The sequence below is a fragment of the Schistocerca piceifrons genome, chromosome 3, assembly GCF_021461385.2.
Source record: "Schistocerca piceifrons isolate TAMUIC-IGC-003096 chromosome 3, iqSchPice1.1, whole genome shotgun sequence".
Classification (NCBI taxonomy): Eukaryota; Metazoa; Arthropoda; class Insecta; order Orthoptera; family Acrididae; genus Schistocerca; species Schistocerca piceifrons.
In genome coordinates, this window is record NC_060140.1 from 623,215,953 (window position 1) to 623,228,660 (window position 12,708).

Consider the following 12,708-nt stretch of genomic DNA (forward strand, 5'->3'; position numbering starts at 1 on the left):
AAGTGAAGCAGTGATAGAGAGGGAGGCGAAACAAGGTTGCAGCCAGCTCCGTTGTTATTTGATCTAAAAGTTGACCAAATATTAAAGGAAACCAAAGGAAAGGGGTAACAGATAAAAACTTTGAGGTATTCAGATGAAAGGAATCAAAAGACTTGGAAGAGTACTTGAATGGAATTGACATGTTTTGAAAAGAGGACATAAGATGAACATCAACAAAAGCACAACAAGGATAATGGAATGTAGTCATATCAAATCGGGTAACGCTGAGGGAATTAGATTAGTAAATGAGACACTTAGAGCTGTAGATGAGTTCTGTTATTTGGGCAATAAAATAAATAATGAAGAACGAAGTATAGATGATGTATACTGACAGTGATAAAAGCGCCCTTCTGAAGAAAAGAAACTGGTTAACATCGAATATAAATTTATGTGTTAGTCTTCTTTGATGTTTTGCCTGGAGTGTAGCCTAGTATGCTAGTGAAACATGAACGATAAGCACTTCAGACAGGAAGAGAAGAGAAATCTTTGAAACGGTTTGCTACAGAAGAGTGCTAAAGTTTAGATGAGTAGATCGAGTAACTAATGAGGAGGTACTAAGAGGAGAAAATAAATTTTTGGCACAATTTAACTAGGGGAAGGGGTGGGTTGATAGAGCATATTTTGAGAATAAAGAAATCATCCATTTAGTATTGGAGGGATATATGGGGATTAAAAACTGTAGAGGTAGATCGAGAAATGAATACAGTGAGGTTGTTCAGATGGATGAAGGTTACTTTACTTATTCCGATATGAGGGACCTGCACAGGATAGAGTAGCATGGAGAGTTGCATCAAACCAGTCTTCCGTATGAAGACTACCACAACAATAACTTCTGCTCCTCGGAGACAATCTAGATCTCCTTGGAAGACTGATGTGTTTAGCCTGATCCTAAAAATTTTTCCCCTCCGCAGAAATTAACACACTGCTGTCCTGATGCCATTGCTGGTTTTCGGCACTAATGGCAATAAACTGGACAAGGAATATACTTTCGTTGGAATGTATAAGTCGAAACATTATCTTTCTGTATGTGGTCCAAATCTCTGCATCCGTTTTTTTCCAAAGCAGTACTTGTACTTTCCGTATAAGAATTCTCACGTTAATCGGTACTATAATAGCCTTTGTTGAATTATATTCCTCACTATTTGACCTTTTTTACCACTTTTATCCTGTGCTGCGATAGAAATTTGTTGCTGTTTCCCGTCCAAAAGTTTTGTATTTCGTTTCATTCTTCTCCAGAATATGGGGAAAATATTTTGGTGATCTCTTTCAATTGTTTTATTTGATCTGCTTTCATGATAAGACCCATGTCGTCAGCAAGCTCGCTGTATACAATCTGTCTGCCCCCAAGAGTTCTTTTTATAATTAAAAAACATGTTCCACAGCGATAATACATGGCACCATTGATAAGAGCTACCTTCTCTTACAGATCGTGCCAATTGAAATCTGTTTCTGCCATTGATCATCACGCTTGAGCTCACATTGGTATTAATCTCTCAAAATTCTTGAGTTAAACCCTTCTTCCTCATTGTTTTCAACAAGTAACAATGACTTATCTGAAAGAACGCTAGGGCTAGCTCCAAGGTAATTAATTCTACGTTTTCGCTGCTGGCACTTAACTAAACATGTTATTTCTCTATAGTCAGTCAGTATGTACGATATTGATTTTCCAGGAACTGTGGACAAACGGCATGCAATGGCTTTGTTTATTATCTTGAAGTCAGCGTTGAGAAGTGGGAGTGGCGTCATGTTTAGTAATCTGATTGAAATGATGTCTAGTTCCTTTAAGTATTGAAATTATGGTCCCTTATTATTTGCATGTCTGCGGGCTTTAATGTCTGTTGTCACTGATAATGAAATGTTCATGTCCTAGGGCGTCAGACGGCGTCATGTTCTTCATCAAATTTCTTTTCCACAGTCGACATTTCCACTCCACTGCTGAGATGCTCTTCAGGATCGTCTGGTGGACTCTTTTAGCTAAATACTGTCAAAAATAAATTTTTTCTTTGTTCTCATTTCATTTCCCCGTTAAGATGTGAGCTTGCTGCGGATAGAACTGCTCTTCTGCCCAAGATAATACATAATTAGTTTTTAAAACATATAAAAATGGATGAATTAAACATTTAAAAATACTGTCAAATGCTTCTGTTCAATGGTGGACTGACTCGTCTCATATTTTACTACGGTTAATTTGATTTATCCCAGACAGAGTTCACATTTTAACCGATAAAAAAAGTTTAATGCTAATTATGTGTAACATCAGTTATGGCAAGGATCGAGTCATCAACCCCTACCCTAAAAATTGGCTGTATCTTGTGTAGTAGCTTGCACGCCCGTATCTCTGTGAGTTAGCTGTGTCTTGATGAGCCACAGTAAGAGTATCGGGGGGGGGGGGGGGGGGATGGAGAAAGGAGGCCAGCAGTTCAGTAGTTCCGAGCCCCTGAAGGCACCCTGGAGAGCACGGTCCGGCTTTCTAAAAGTTACGCCAAGTCTGCCAAGTTTACTCATTATACAGACTCGGCGACCGCCGAGAGAATTAAACTGCGAGTTAGAAGGGAACTGGTGTGACAGAGAGAATCCATTATACACGGCAAGAACTGGGCAAAGGCTCGAGACATCTACTTTCACTTGGTCTGAATATCTGGCAGTGGCTAAGGAGGAGTGTTTGGTGCGATGGGCGGTCAGGTAGTCAGCTATGGCCTGGGCCATTGTCAAGCAAGGGAGGTGCGTAATTATGCAAGCTCTGGACGATGTAACATCATAGATTAAGGGTCGACCTGCGACAGCAATCGCACAACTTGCGTACGGGCCGCTAGACGCCGCCGCGAGCGCAAAGAGTGCATTGCGGTCGCAGGCGCGCGTGTTGCGTACGGGCCGCGAGGTGCCGCCACGAGCGCAACCGTATATAAGTGCCGACGGAGTTCGGCCATCTCTCATTTTGTTGGCATCTCATTTTTGCCTATTCTCTTATTTGCTTAGTTGCTTAGCTCTTATTCGTTTATGGCTCATGTTATTGTGCTCTATTTCAGCCATTCTGATTGTTTTGATTTACTCCCAATTGAGAAGTGCTCATTTTGGCATTTCACATTTGCACATATCTCATTTTGCTAATAATATGCTCCTTAGCTTTTTACAGTTAAATTGATTAACATAGTCTCATGTAATGTTTGTTCATTTCAGCCTGTTCATATTTTGATGTTCTTTAAATACTGTAATAATAATTATCGTAAGCATTTCGTCCCTTAAACTTGTGTAAAGTATTGTCGATGTAGGATTTGTTCTGTGAGACAGGTGTAAGGTTTTGAATATAAGTTATATGCGAAACTGTGCTTTAAAAGGAATTTATTTTTTCAGTTTGTACTACATCAGACGACAATTTCGTGATATGAGTGAGAAATTTGAGGGGCGAACCCCTGGAAATAGTCTTAAGTGATCCCCTTTAAAAATAAAACTTTGTGTGACACTGAAAGACATGACACTGTAGGCACCGAAAATTTATGTATATGTCACAACGACACCACGTGGTGTCCCCGACTCTAATTAGAATACTATTACAATGAACCGAGGAGAAAGCCCGAAGCACTGCACAATAATTTTTTACAAGTAGAGCCAATCAGAAGGTAGCGATATCCGTTGTTTGTTGAGGGAAGGGACATGAGTGTGTTTCTTGAAAAACTTTTCCTCTCATTGGTTTTGGACGACATGCCGACAGCTGAGGGCCACAGTATGTGGTGCGAATGGCCTCTGTTAGAATAAACGGCACGAAACACGTTTAACGACTGATTTTATAAGAAAACGTCTGACAATTTATGGCCTCGTTAATAGCAGATCGGCCGAAGGAGTAACAATCTCAGTGAGCGGGTATTTGACACCGAATCTCTTCAGAAATTGTTTATGTGGGGAGAAAGACGATTGGATACCATGTAAAACTTTTACTAGGAGAGGAGTCTGCCAGTTTGCTTAAAATGATGCCACTGGACAACTTTTGGAGAAACCGTCTGATTTGCAGAGTTGATTTTTGTGAACTTATGTAGAGCAGAAAGAGAAGAGTTTGCTTTGAAAAACACTAAGTCTTCTGTTGCGGAAGATAAGATTCCTATCTCAGCCTTCGGCTTCGGGAGAGAACAATCAGCGTTCGGCTGCGGATAAAAAGACTTCGTCTTTATCTTCTGACAACAGAGAACGTGAGCTTCAGCTGATGTGCAGGATGGGCAATCAACCACGTCAACTGCAAACCCCAGTTTGTTGGGCACGAATTAAGGTGAGAGATCACAGCATCGGAAATCGGGAATTGAGATCTGTTAACTTTCGCGCGGGTTTAGGTTCTCTGTTCAAATGTGTGTGAAATCTTATGGGACTTAACTGCTATGGTCATCAGTCCCTAAGCTTACACACTACTTAACCTAAATTATCCTAAGGACAAACACGCACACATATGCCCGAGGTAGGACTCCAACCTCCGCCGGACCAGCCGCACAGTCCATGACTACAGTGCGAAAGACCGCTCGGTTAACCCCGTGCAGCGTTTAGGTTCTCTGATCTATGCGTAGTTTAATTGATCGCAGGACCATCAATGCCCAGGCTATTTATGTTATTTGCAGGTAGTTATCATACACCTTTCTGAAACGTTTTTGCAAACACTAGATGTTCACCAAGTTCCTGTTTTCCATGAATGATTTGGGACATGACGGACACTCCCATTTCACCTACTCCTCGCGGACTTTGCCAAGTCAGTTTATCATCTCTGTTGTATTGTTAAATGCTTCTAAATGCTAGGTTTCGCTTTCTTTGTTTCTGATCGATCACAACAATCATTCGTCTTTGGTTCACGTTCATGCATGTACACAGAGAGAATATTGAAATAGATTTGGACTAATATTTGATTTCAGTACTTAGGCGACCCCTTTTTGTCATTTACCTAATGCTTTTTGGAAGAACCAACACCCAGGATTCACTTACACAGAGATGACACATCATATACAGGCACATATGCAGGCACATGTACAGATAGCGGTACTATCGCGTACATGAGGTATAAAAAAGCAGTGTACTGGCGCGGCTGTCATTTGTATTCAGGAGATTCACGCGAAAAGTTTTCCGACGTGATTATGACAGCACGACGGGAAATAACGGAATTTGAAAGCGGAATGGTAGCTGGGACATTCCGTTTCGTAAATCGTTTGAGAGTTCAATATTCCGAGATCCACAGTGTGCCAGAATAACAAATTTCAGGCATTACCTCTTACCGCGGACAACGCAGTGGCCGACGGCCTTCACTTAACGACCGAGAACAGAGGCGTTCGCAAAAACTTGTCTGTGTTAACAAACCAACACTGCATAAACAACAGCAAAAATCATTGTGGGACAATTTCACCGAGCGAGGTAGCGCAGTGGTTAGCACACTGGACTCACCTTCGGAAGGACGACTGTTCAAACCCGTCACCGGCCATCCTGATTTAGGTTTTCCGTGATTTCCCTAAATCGTTTCAGGAAAATGCCGGGTTGGTTCCTTTGAACCGAGCCTGTGCTCCGCCTCTAATGACCTCGTTGTCGACGGGACGTTAAACAGTAGTCTCCTCCTCCTCCTCCTCCTCCTCCACCTCCAACGTGGGACGCATGACAAACGCATCCATTAGGACAGCACGGCGAAATTTGGCGTTAATGGGTTATGGCAGCAGACGATCGACGTGTGTGCCATTGCTAACAGCACGACATCGTCTGCAGAGCCTCTTCTGGTCTCGTGGCCACATCGGATGGATCCTAGACGACTCAAAAACGATGGTCTGGTCGAAATCTTGTACTGGCAACTCTTTCGTAATTATGAACGGTTATAGAGGCATCATGGATCAGTATTTCTGCAGGGGGTTCCAAAGACTTGTTGAGGCACTACACCGGGCAAAAGGTCCGACACGATATTAGGAGAAACCCGTCAGTTTTGACGCCTCAGTGTACTATGACTACCCAGTCGATATCGTTATTCCATTGCGTGAAGATTCGTATCTGAGACCATGGGGAGCGAGTGCCTCTTGGTCAGTCCAGTCGACGCGGACCATGCGTCAGCCAAGCAGCATGTCGAGCTCAGTGGGCATCTTTCAGTATTTGTGTACAATTTTTAAAATTATTAAACATTTTACATGATTTCAGTTTACAGTGCTAGTTTCAGTTCATTTTTGCCCACAATATTCTTGCTTTCTAAATCTGAGATTTTTATATTTGCAATTTTTGTTAGGTTTCCCGCGGAACACTGGTGTTCTGCGGGAGGTGAATAAGTGTCCCGGGAAAAATGCTGTTTTCTCAGCGTTTTTTCTTATTTTTTAAAACTTTATCATGATTTTTCTGTTATTAGCTGTGACGTAATAGTAATCATTGAATAATGGAAGTCTTTCATCTTTTAATTTTTTGTTTATTTTATTAACTCCAAAAATAAACAAGATGTTCCACAGAAGTACCAGGACTCTCAATGTTCCGTGAGAGGAAAAGTTTTGGAACCCTGATCCAATAGGGAATGGTCGCGAGTGTCGAGCCAGTTAGAATGGGCTCACTCCATTCTGTTCTACGCTGAGGTTCTGCTCCAATGCCGTTCGACAGCCTCTGCAATGTGGTTCGAATTTGCGGGGAATACCAAGGAGGGTGAGGCATAAATGGAAATTTGAATTGAGGAGGGAAGCGTGCTATGGTAGTCTGTGCAACTGTGCATTGCCGTTGTGCCAGGATGTCGTAGTGGTTAGTGCATCTGCCTGGGAGCAGGAGACGCGGATCCAAACCGTAGGCTTGGTACAAATTTTCATTCGTCGCTTCAGTCTGCATACACACATCATAGATGTTTGAGTCTTGGAAAGACTCTGGAACCATTTACTTTCATTTGGTTAAAGTACCCTTCCTGGATTTCAGGCAGTATCCTCGATTTCGTTCGATGATGAGGTTCTATTCCATTACAGTTGGAGAGCCTCTGTAATGTTATTCGAGTTTAGTTGGAGTACCAAGTGGGCTGACGCGTGACTGGGAATTTGGGCTGAGGAGGGAGCCTTGATAGGGGAGTCCATGCAGTTGTGCAAAGACACTGTTCCAGGATTCCATAGTAGTTAGTGCATTTGCCAGGTGACCAGGACACCTGGTTTGGAATCACAGCCTTGGTACAAATTTTCATTCGTTGGTTCAGTTTGCATGTACACACGTCGTCATAAGATTGGATGGGACATAAGAGAGATATATACGTGAGCCCTGTTAGTAGTTTCAGTCGTATTCGGGCTTTGTACTGAAATGCCCTCTATGTTAGTTTTCTACCCAGACAGATTCTTTTTACTGAGTTGGTTGCAGAGGAACAGTTGAAAATATGGATGACGGAAACGTAGAGTGGTTCCAGCAAAGGTAATGGCTTAGCTTTTCTGCAGATTTACTGGAAATTTCCATGTGTTACACCACTAAACCAAGAGAAGCTTGTGTCGCTGGAGGGACGAATGAGATAGTTGGAAGATGTAGCGGGTAGACAAGCAGTGCTGTCAACACGTTTCAGGAGATAGGTGAAAGGGCGGAAGGAGAGTAGGATTGGGAGTTTGTGCTATGTGGAGGATGTGAAGGGGAAGGGGCTCGTCAGTTCCTTGAGGCAAACTTACTGTAGGGTGAAACATGCGGATGCTGGCGTGTTTCATAGTAACATGTATGAAGGAAGGATGTTACAACGTAGACATAGTAAAGTGTTTAGGTATACGTTTGTAGCTTGATGAGCAGTTCAGGGTGCTGTATTCTATCAAAGGCGTTTTGTATATGACTATGTTTGTACCTTCACAGTCACAGGCGACCGTCGAATTATCAAAGTTGGGCTCATGTGCGATGATGAAAATGTATTGCAGTTAGGAGACGAAGTAGTTAGCTTTGGTGAGGTTGTCAGGAAAAGGTATGTTGTTCTGAGAGGTTGGATACTTGGAAATGATCTTTTAACCCAAAAGCCTATGGAAAGCTTTCCAGCACTTCGTAGAGTTTGCAGCTGTTTCGTTTAATTTATTGCATATCGTGTGCAAGTCCAGATGTCGTTTAGCTGGTAAACAAAAGTGATCATATCGCTGGAGGTGTTGGCGGCGCCTGAGCGTGTCTCTGTCATCACTATGAAAGATTTTTCTGCAGAGACGATGGGGTTCTTTGAGTAGAGCAATAGCGCATAAGGACGAGTGGGACGATAGTAATAGACAGTTCGAAGTGGTATAAGGTTGGCAATTGAATTTGTGATGAAGTGTAGTAGGGACTCGGCATCATGCTGGATGTCTTCAGGACTCTGGAGATTGAAGTCAAGGTCGCCGATTAGGGTATGGTTTTGTGTATGATACGCGTTCCAGTCTGGGCAGTACTAGTCCTGGATTTGTCAGGGTGGATGACTGGGTCTAGTTTGCTAAATCGTATGGTATCTGGAGGTGGACAGATAGGTGGTCACTCCCAGTTGGATCTTTGGCTTCTAGTGTGGTGCGCCTCTAGAATTTAATGGAAGCAATAACTGCACCAGGGTTAGTATTTGTGTCACGTCGGCTGTGAGCAACGATGTGGAAATCATGGTCATTCAGAATATTCACAAAACGACGGTACTGCTGGGTTTGGCTTGTGTCTTCGTTTATAGAATCAGCATAGCAGGGCAGGTTAGAGTTTAATGCCCCTTCGACATCAAGGTCATGGGAGAGAAGCACCAGCTCTGGTTAGAAAAGGATGGGAAAGAAAATTTGTACTGACCTTTTCATAGGAACCATCCCAGCATTCGCCTTAAGGGACTTAGCAAAATAATAGAAAACCTAAATCTGGATGGCCGTCAGGAATCTGAATACGTAAAGCAAAGTTCAGAATACGGTCTTAGAAGGTGTCACTGTAGTGTGGATCCTCTCGTAAAATGACGAAATATGGCTATTTCTTACTTGTAATTACGAGAGATTTGAAAATGACATGCAAATGTTCTTGACAATCACACTTAGTTCAAATTAACTAGTTGTACGATTAAATAAACATCACATTACAGCCTACTACGGACCATGTTTACGTTTATTAGACAAACGGTGTTAGCCTATTATCTGGTATATTGGGGAGTCACGCATACGATGGCTATTCGTAAATTGATCTCCGATCGTCAATTAAAAATAAATACTTATAGCCTCATGTCGCTTGCGGGGTTGAAAATGTTTACTTCTAAGTTGATGTTGCGTCATTCAGCTCTCCGTAGTGTTCATCAGTGTGTAAGTAGCAAGTAAAATGGACGGAGTTATTGCGAGATACGTTGTGCCACGTGCTTCATGCATGCAGAAGGAGTCAGTACCATCGACATTCATCATCAGTTGCGGCATGTGAATGTTTATGTGGTGAGCGAATGGTACAGATTAATCCAAGGCTGGTCCCACGTATGTTAACGATGCAATTTGGTGAAGAAGATATTCAGGTGTGGCTGGTGAACTTTTGCGGAAACTGTGCGTACGAAACGTCGTTTCACAATTTCCGAACTTTCTGAACAGTTTTTGTATACAGTGGTTACCAAGACGTCTAACTATCTTCACAAAACTGAAGGAAAGGGCTTAGGCTTGGCATTCCTTCAGTGCTACAGTGAAGAGGGTGACGAGTTTGTGAATAGGATTGGGAACCGGGACAAGACATGGGTGCAGATGGGAGCTCTGAAACTAGTAACAGCCCAAACAGTCTATTCACACTCATTCTACCAATAGGTCCATACAATGCATTTCAGGAAGTATGTGAATGAACAGGTAAATCTGAGCAGAGTAAGGGGGGAAAGAGGAGATGGACAAAGAGAGGGGAAGAGGAGATGCATGCAATATGTGCTACATATGCTTACACAGGGAGAGCTCCAGGTAAACAGATAGTACATATATAAATACACACACCAAAAAAATTTTTGCATCACCCCAGTTCCTAGAACTCCTGAAGATAGACGTTGACTGTGGATATTATATCACAGACACAGTCCCGTTGACTGCCACTAAACCCGCGCAAAGATGCAAACAACAATGCATGAGCAGCGCCTATTAGACGGACGGGGTCCGACAACCGATCAGTATCAGTCATTCCACCAGGAAGGAGATACACGCCTCGAAGGTCAATACCGCGATTCGACCGCGTCCGTACTGTTAATTTGTGCCATGAAGGGCTCTCAACAAGGGAAATGTCCAGATGTCTCTGAGTGAACCAAAGCGATGTTGTTCCCACATGGATAAGATACAGAGAGACAGGAACTGTCGATGACATGCCTCGCTCAAGCCGCCCAAGGGCTACTACCGCTACCTACGGATTATGTCTCGGAGGAACCCTGACAGCAACGCCACGATGTTGAATAATACTTTTCGTGCAGCCACAGGGCGTCGTGTTACGACTCAAACTGTGCACATTAGGCTGCATGATGCGCAACTTCACTCCCGACAGCCATGGCGGGGTCCATCTTTGCAACCACGACACCATGCAGCGCGGTACAGATGGAGCCCAACAACACTCCGAATGGACCGTCGAGGATTGGCATAACGTTCTCTTCACCGATGAGTGTCGCATATGCCTTCAACGAGACAATAGTCAGAGACGCGTTTGGAGACAACCCAGTCAGGGTGAACGCCTTAGACACACTGTCCAGCGAGTGCAGCAAGGTGGAGGTTCCCTGCTGTTTTGGGGTGGCATTATGTGGGGCCGACGTACGCCGCTGGTGGTCATGGAAGGTACCGTAAAGGCTGTACTAAACGTGAATGCCGTCCTCCGAAAGATAGTGCAACCATACCGGCAGCATACTGGCGAGGGATTCGTCTTCATGGATGACAATTCTTGCCCCCACCGTGCACGTCAGGATAACGACGTATCATCGTTCGACTAGAGTGGCCAGCATGTTTTCCAGACATGAACCCTATCGAACACTCCTGGGATAGTTGAAAAGGGCTGTTTATGTACGACGTGACACACCAACCACTCTGAGGGATATTCGCCGAATCGCCATTGAGGAGTGGGACAATCTGACCAACAGTGACTTGATGAACTTGTGGATAGTGTTCCACGACGAATACAGGCATGCATCAACGCTTGAGGGCGTGCTATTGGATACTAGAGGTACCGGTGTGTTCAGCAATCTGAACCATCACTCTTAAGGTCTCGCTGTATGGTGGTAGAACAGGCCATATGTGGTTTTCATGAGCAATAGAAATGGTAGAAAGGATGTTTATGTTGAACTCTCTTCCAATATTCTGTACAGGTTCCGGAACTCTCGGAACCAAGGCGAAGCAAAACATTTTTTATGTGTGTAATTAAACAAAAAATATAATAAAAATCGTTGCGAAATTTCAACACACACGCACACAATACTAAAAAGCAGAAAACAATCATTTAAATAATTTTTTAAATTAAAACTTTTTAAAACTGGACTTAAAAAACTCCAAATAATTTCTTTAGGCTCCACACAGATTTCTAGCCCCATACAAATAGTTCAGAAAATTTGTGCTTTGAAATTTTAACAACTATGACAGGAGTTGTAAGTTTTATAACGAAAAACGTGGGGCGCATGCAGTAGATAATAGTTGGGAAGTAAATTAATAAGTATCAAGTATGCAATGCATGCGCCCCATGTTTTGAATTCCAAGTCTTCCAACTATTGTCATAGCCATTAAAAATTAAGAAGCACAAATTGTTATGGCTAGCTGTATGGGGCTATGAATCTGTATGGCGCTAGAAGAAATTATTTTTTTACTTTTTATCCAGATTTAAAAACGTATTACATTAAAATATATTTTTATTTAAACAATTATTCCTTTTTTAATGGTATCTGTAGCCTTCACATATGTTACTCCTATTTATGTCAGATAATAAACTTACATCTCACATGATAACAACACCTCAACAATGAAACTAGTTATGAATAAATCAATAAGGTGAATAATAAATTAGCAAGCACCGTCTGGATCATTTCTTTTATTATCGACTATCGCTTTCATACTGCACTGTAAACCATCCTTAGGTACGGGGGCGCGAAGTGCAGTTCGTGAACAGAGATCTCTGTTTCCTACGACATGGCGTCAATTAATAAAATAAAGTGAAGCGGAAGAGTTATTTCTGAAAGTGTTATCAGCTAAGTAACCTCAACACAATTGTTTCTACAGACGTAAGCCTGTTGTAAAACGCGTTACATTAGTTTTTCTCGTGAAGTAACTTAGAAAGTACTCGTATTAAGTGTAATGTATCAAGGAAACCACAGATTTTTCCAATTTACAAGGGCTGATAACTACTTACTCGATGAAAGGCACGCGCTCGTTAAGTCTCTTCTTCTTCGCTGTGTCGAAGTCACAGTCGTTACCGATGAGCCAAACCATTTCCTGGGTCCAGGTAGTACCTAAACAGAGAAGAATTATGATTCAGTGACAGCCGCTGAAACAGGAATCTTAAGTATACTACTGACGAACGCAACAGATGTAGAATTTCACGTACTTCGCAATATTGTAGTTCGTCGCAATGTTCACGTAACAAAGACATGACATTTTAAAACATTAGAAACTGACGTTGTTGTTCTGAGATTAACATTATGATGATATCGATAGAGCAGCTGAAAAAGTAACACGAGAAAAATATGTAGCGATCTTCTGCCATTGCAGTTTGATATTTTCACTTTACTAGATAGTGAACACTAGCATCTGGGATACCTATTTACTAACATAGGTTACTCAG

At 42.4% G+C, this 12,708-nt stretch overlaps 1 protein-coding gene across 1 annotated transcript in view; it reads right to left on the reverse strand.

Annotated features, from left to right (window-relative positions):
- Positions 1-12,708, reverse strand: part of LOC124788347 (luciferin sulfotransferase-like) — a 379,183-nt gene that overhangs the window by 228,607 nt on the left and 137,868 nt on the right. The window contains exon 3 of the mRNA XM_047255607.1: positions 12,277-12,376. Coding sequence (XP_047111563.1) covers positions 12,277-12,376 — 100 coding nt within the window. The remainder of the gene's footprint in view (positions 1-12,276; positions 12,377-12,708) is intronic.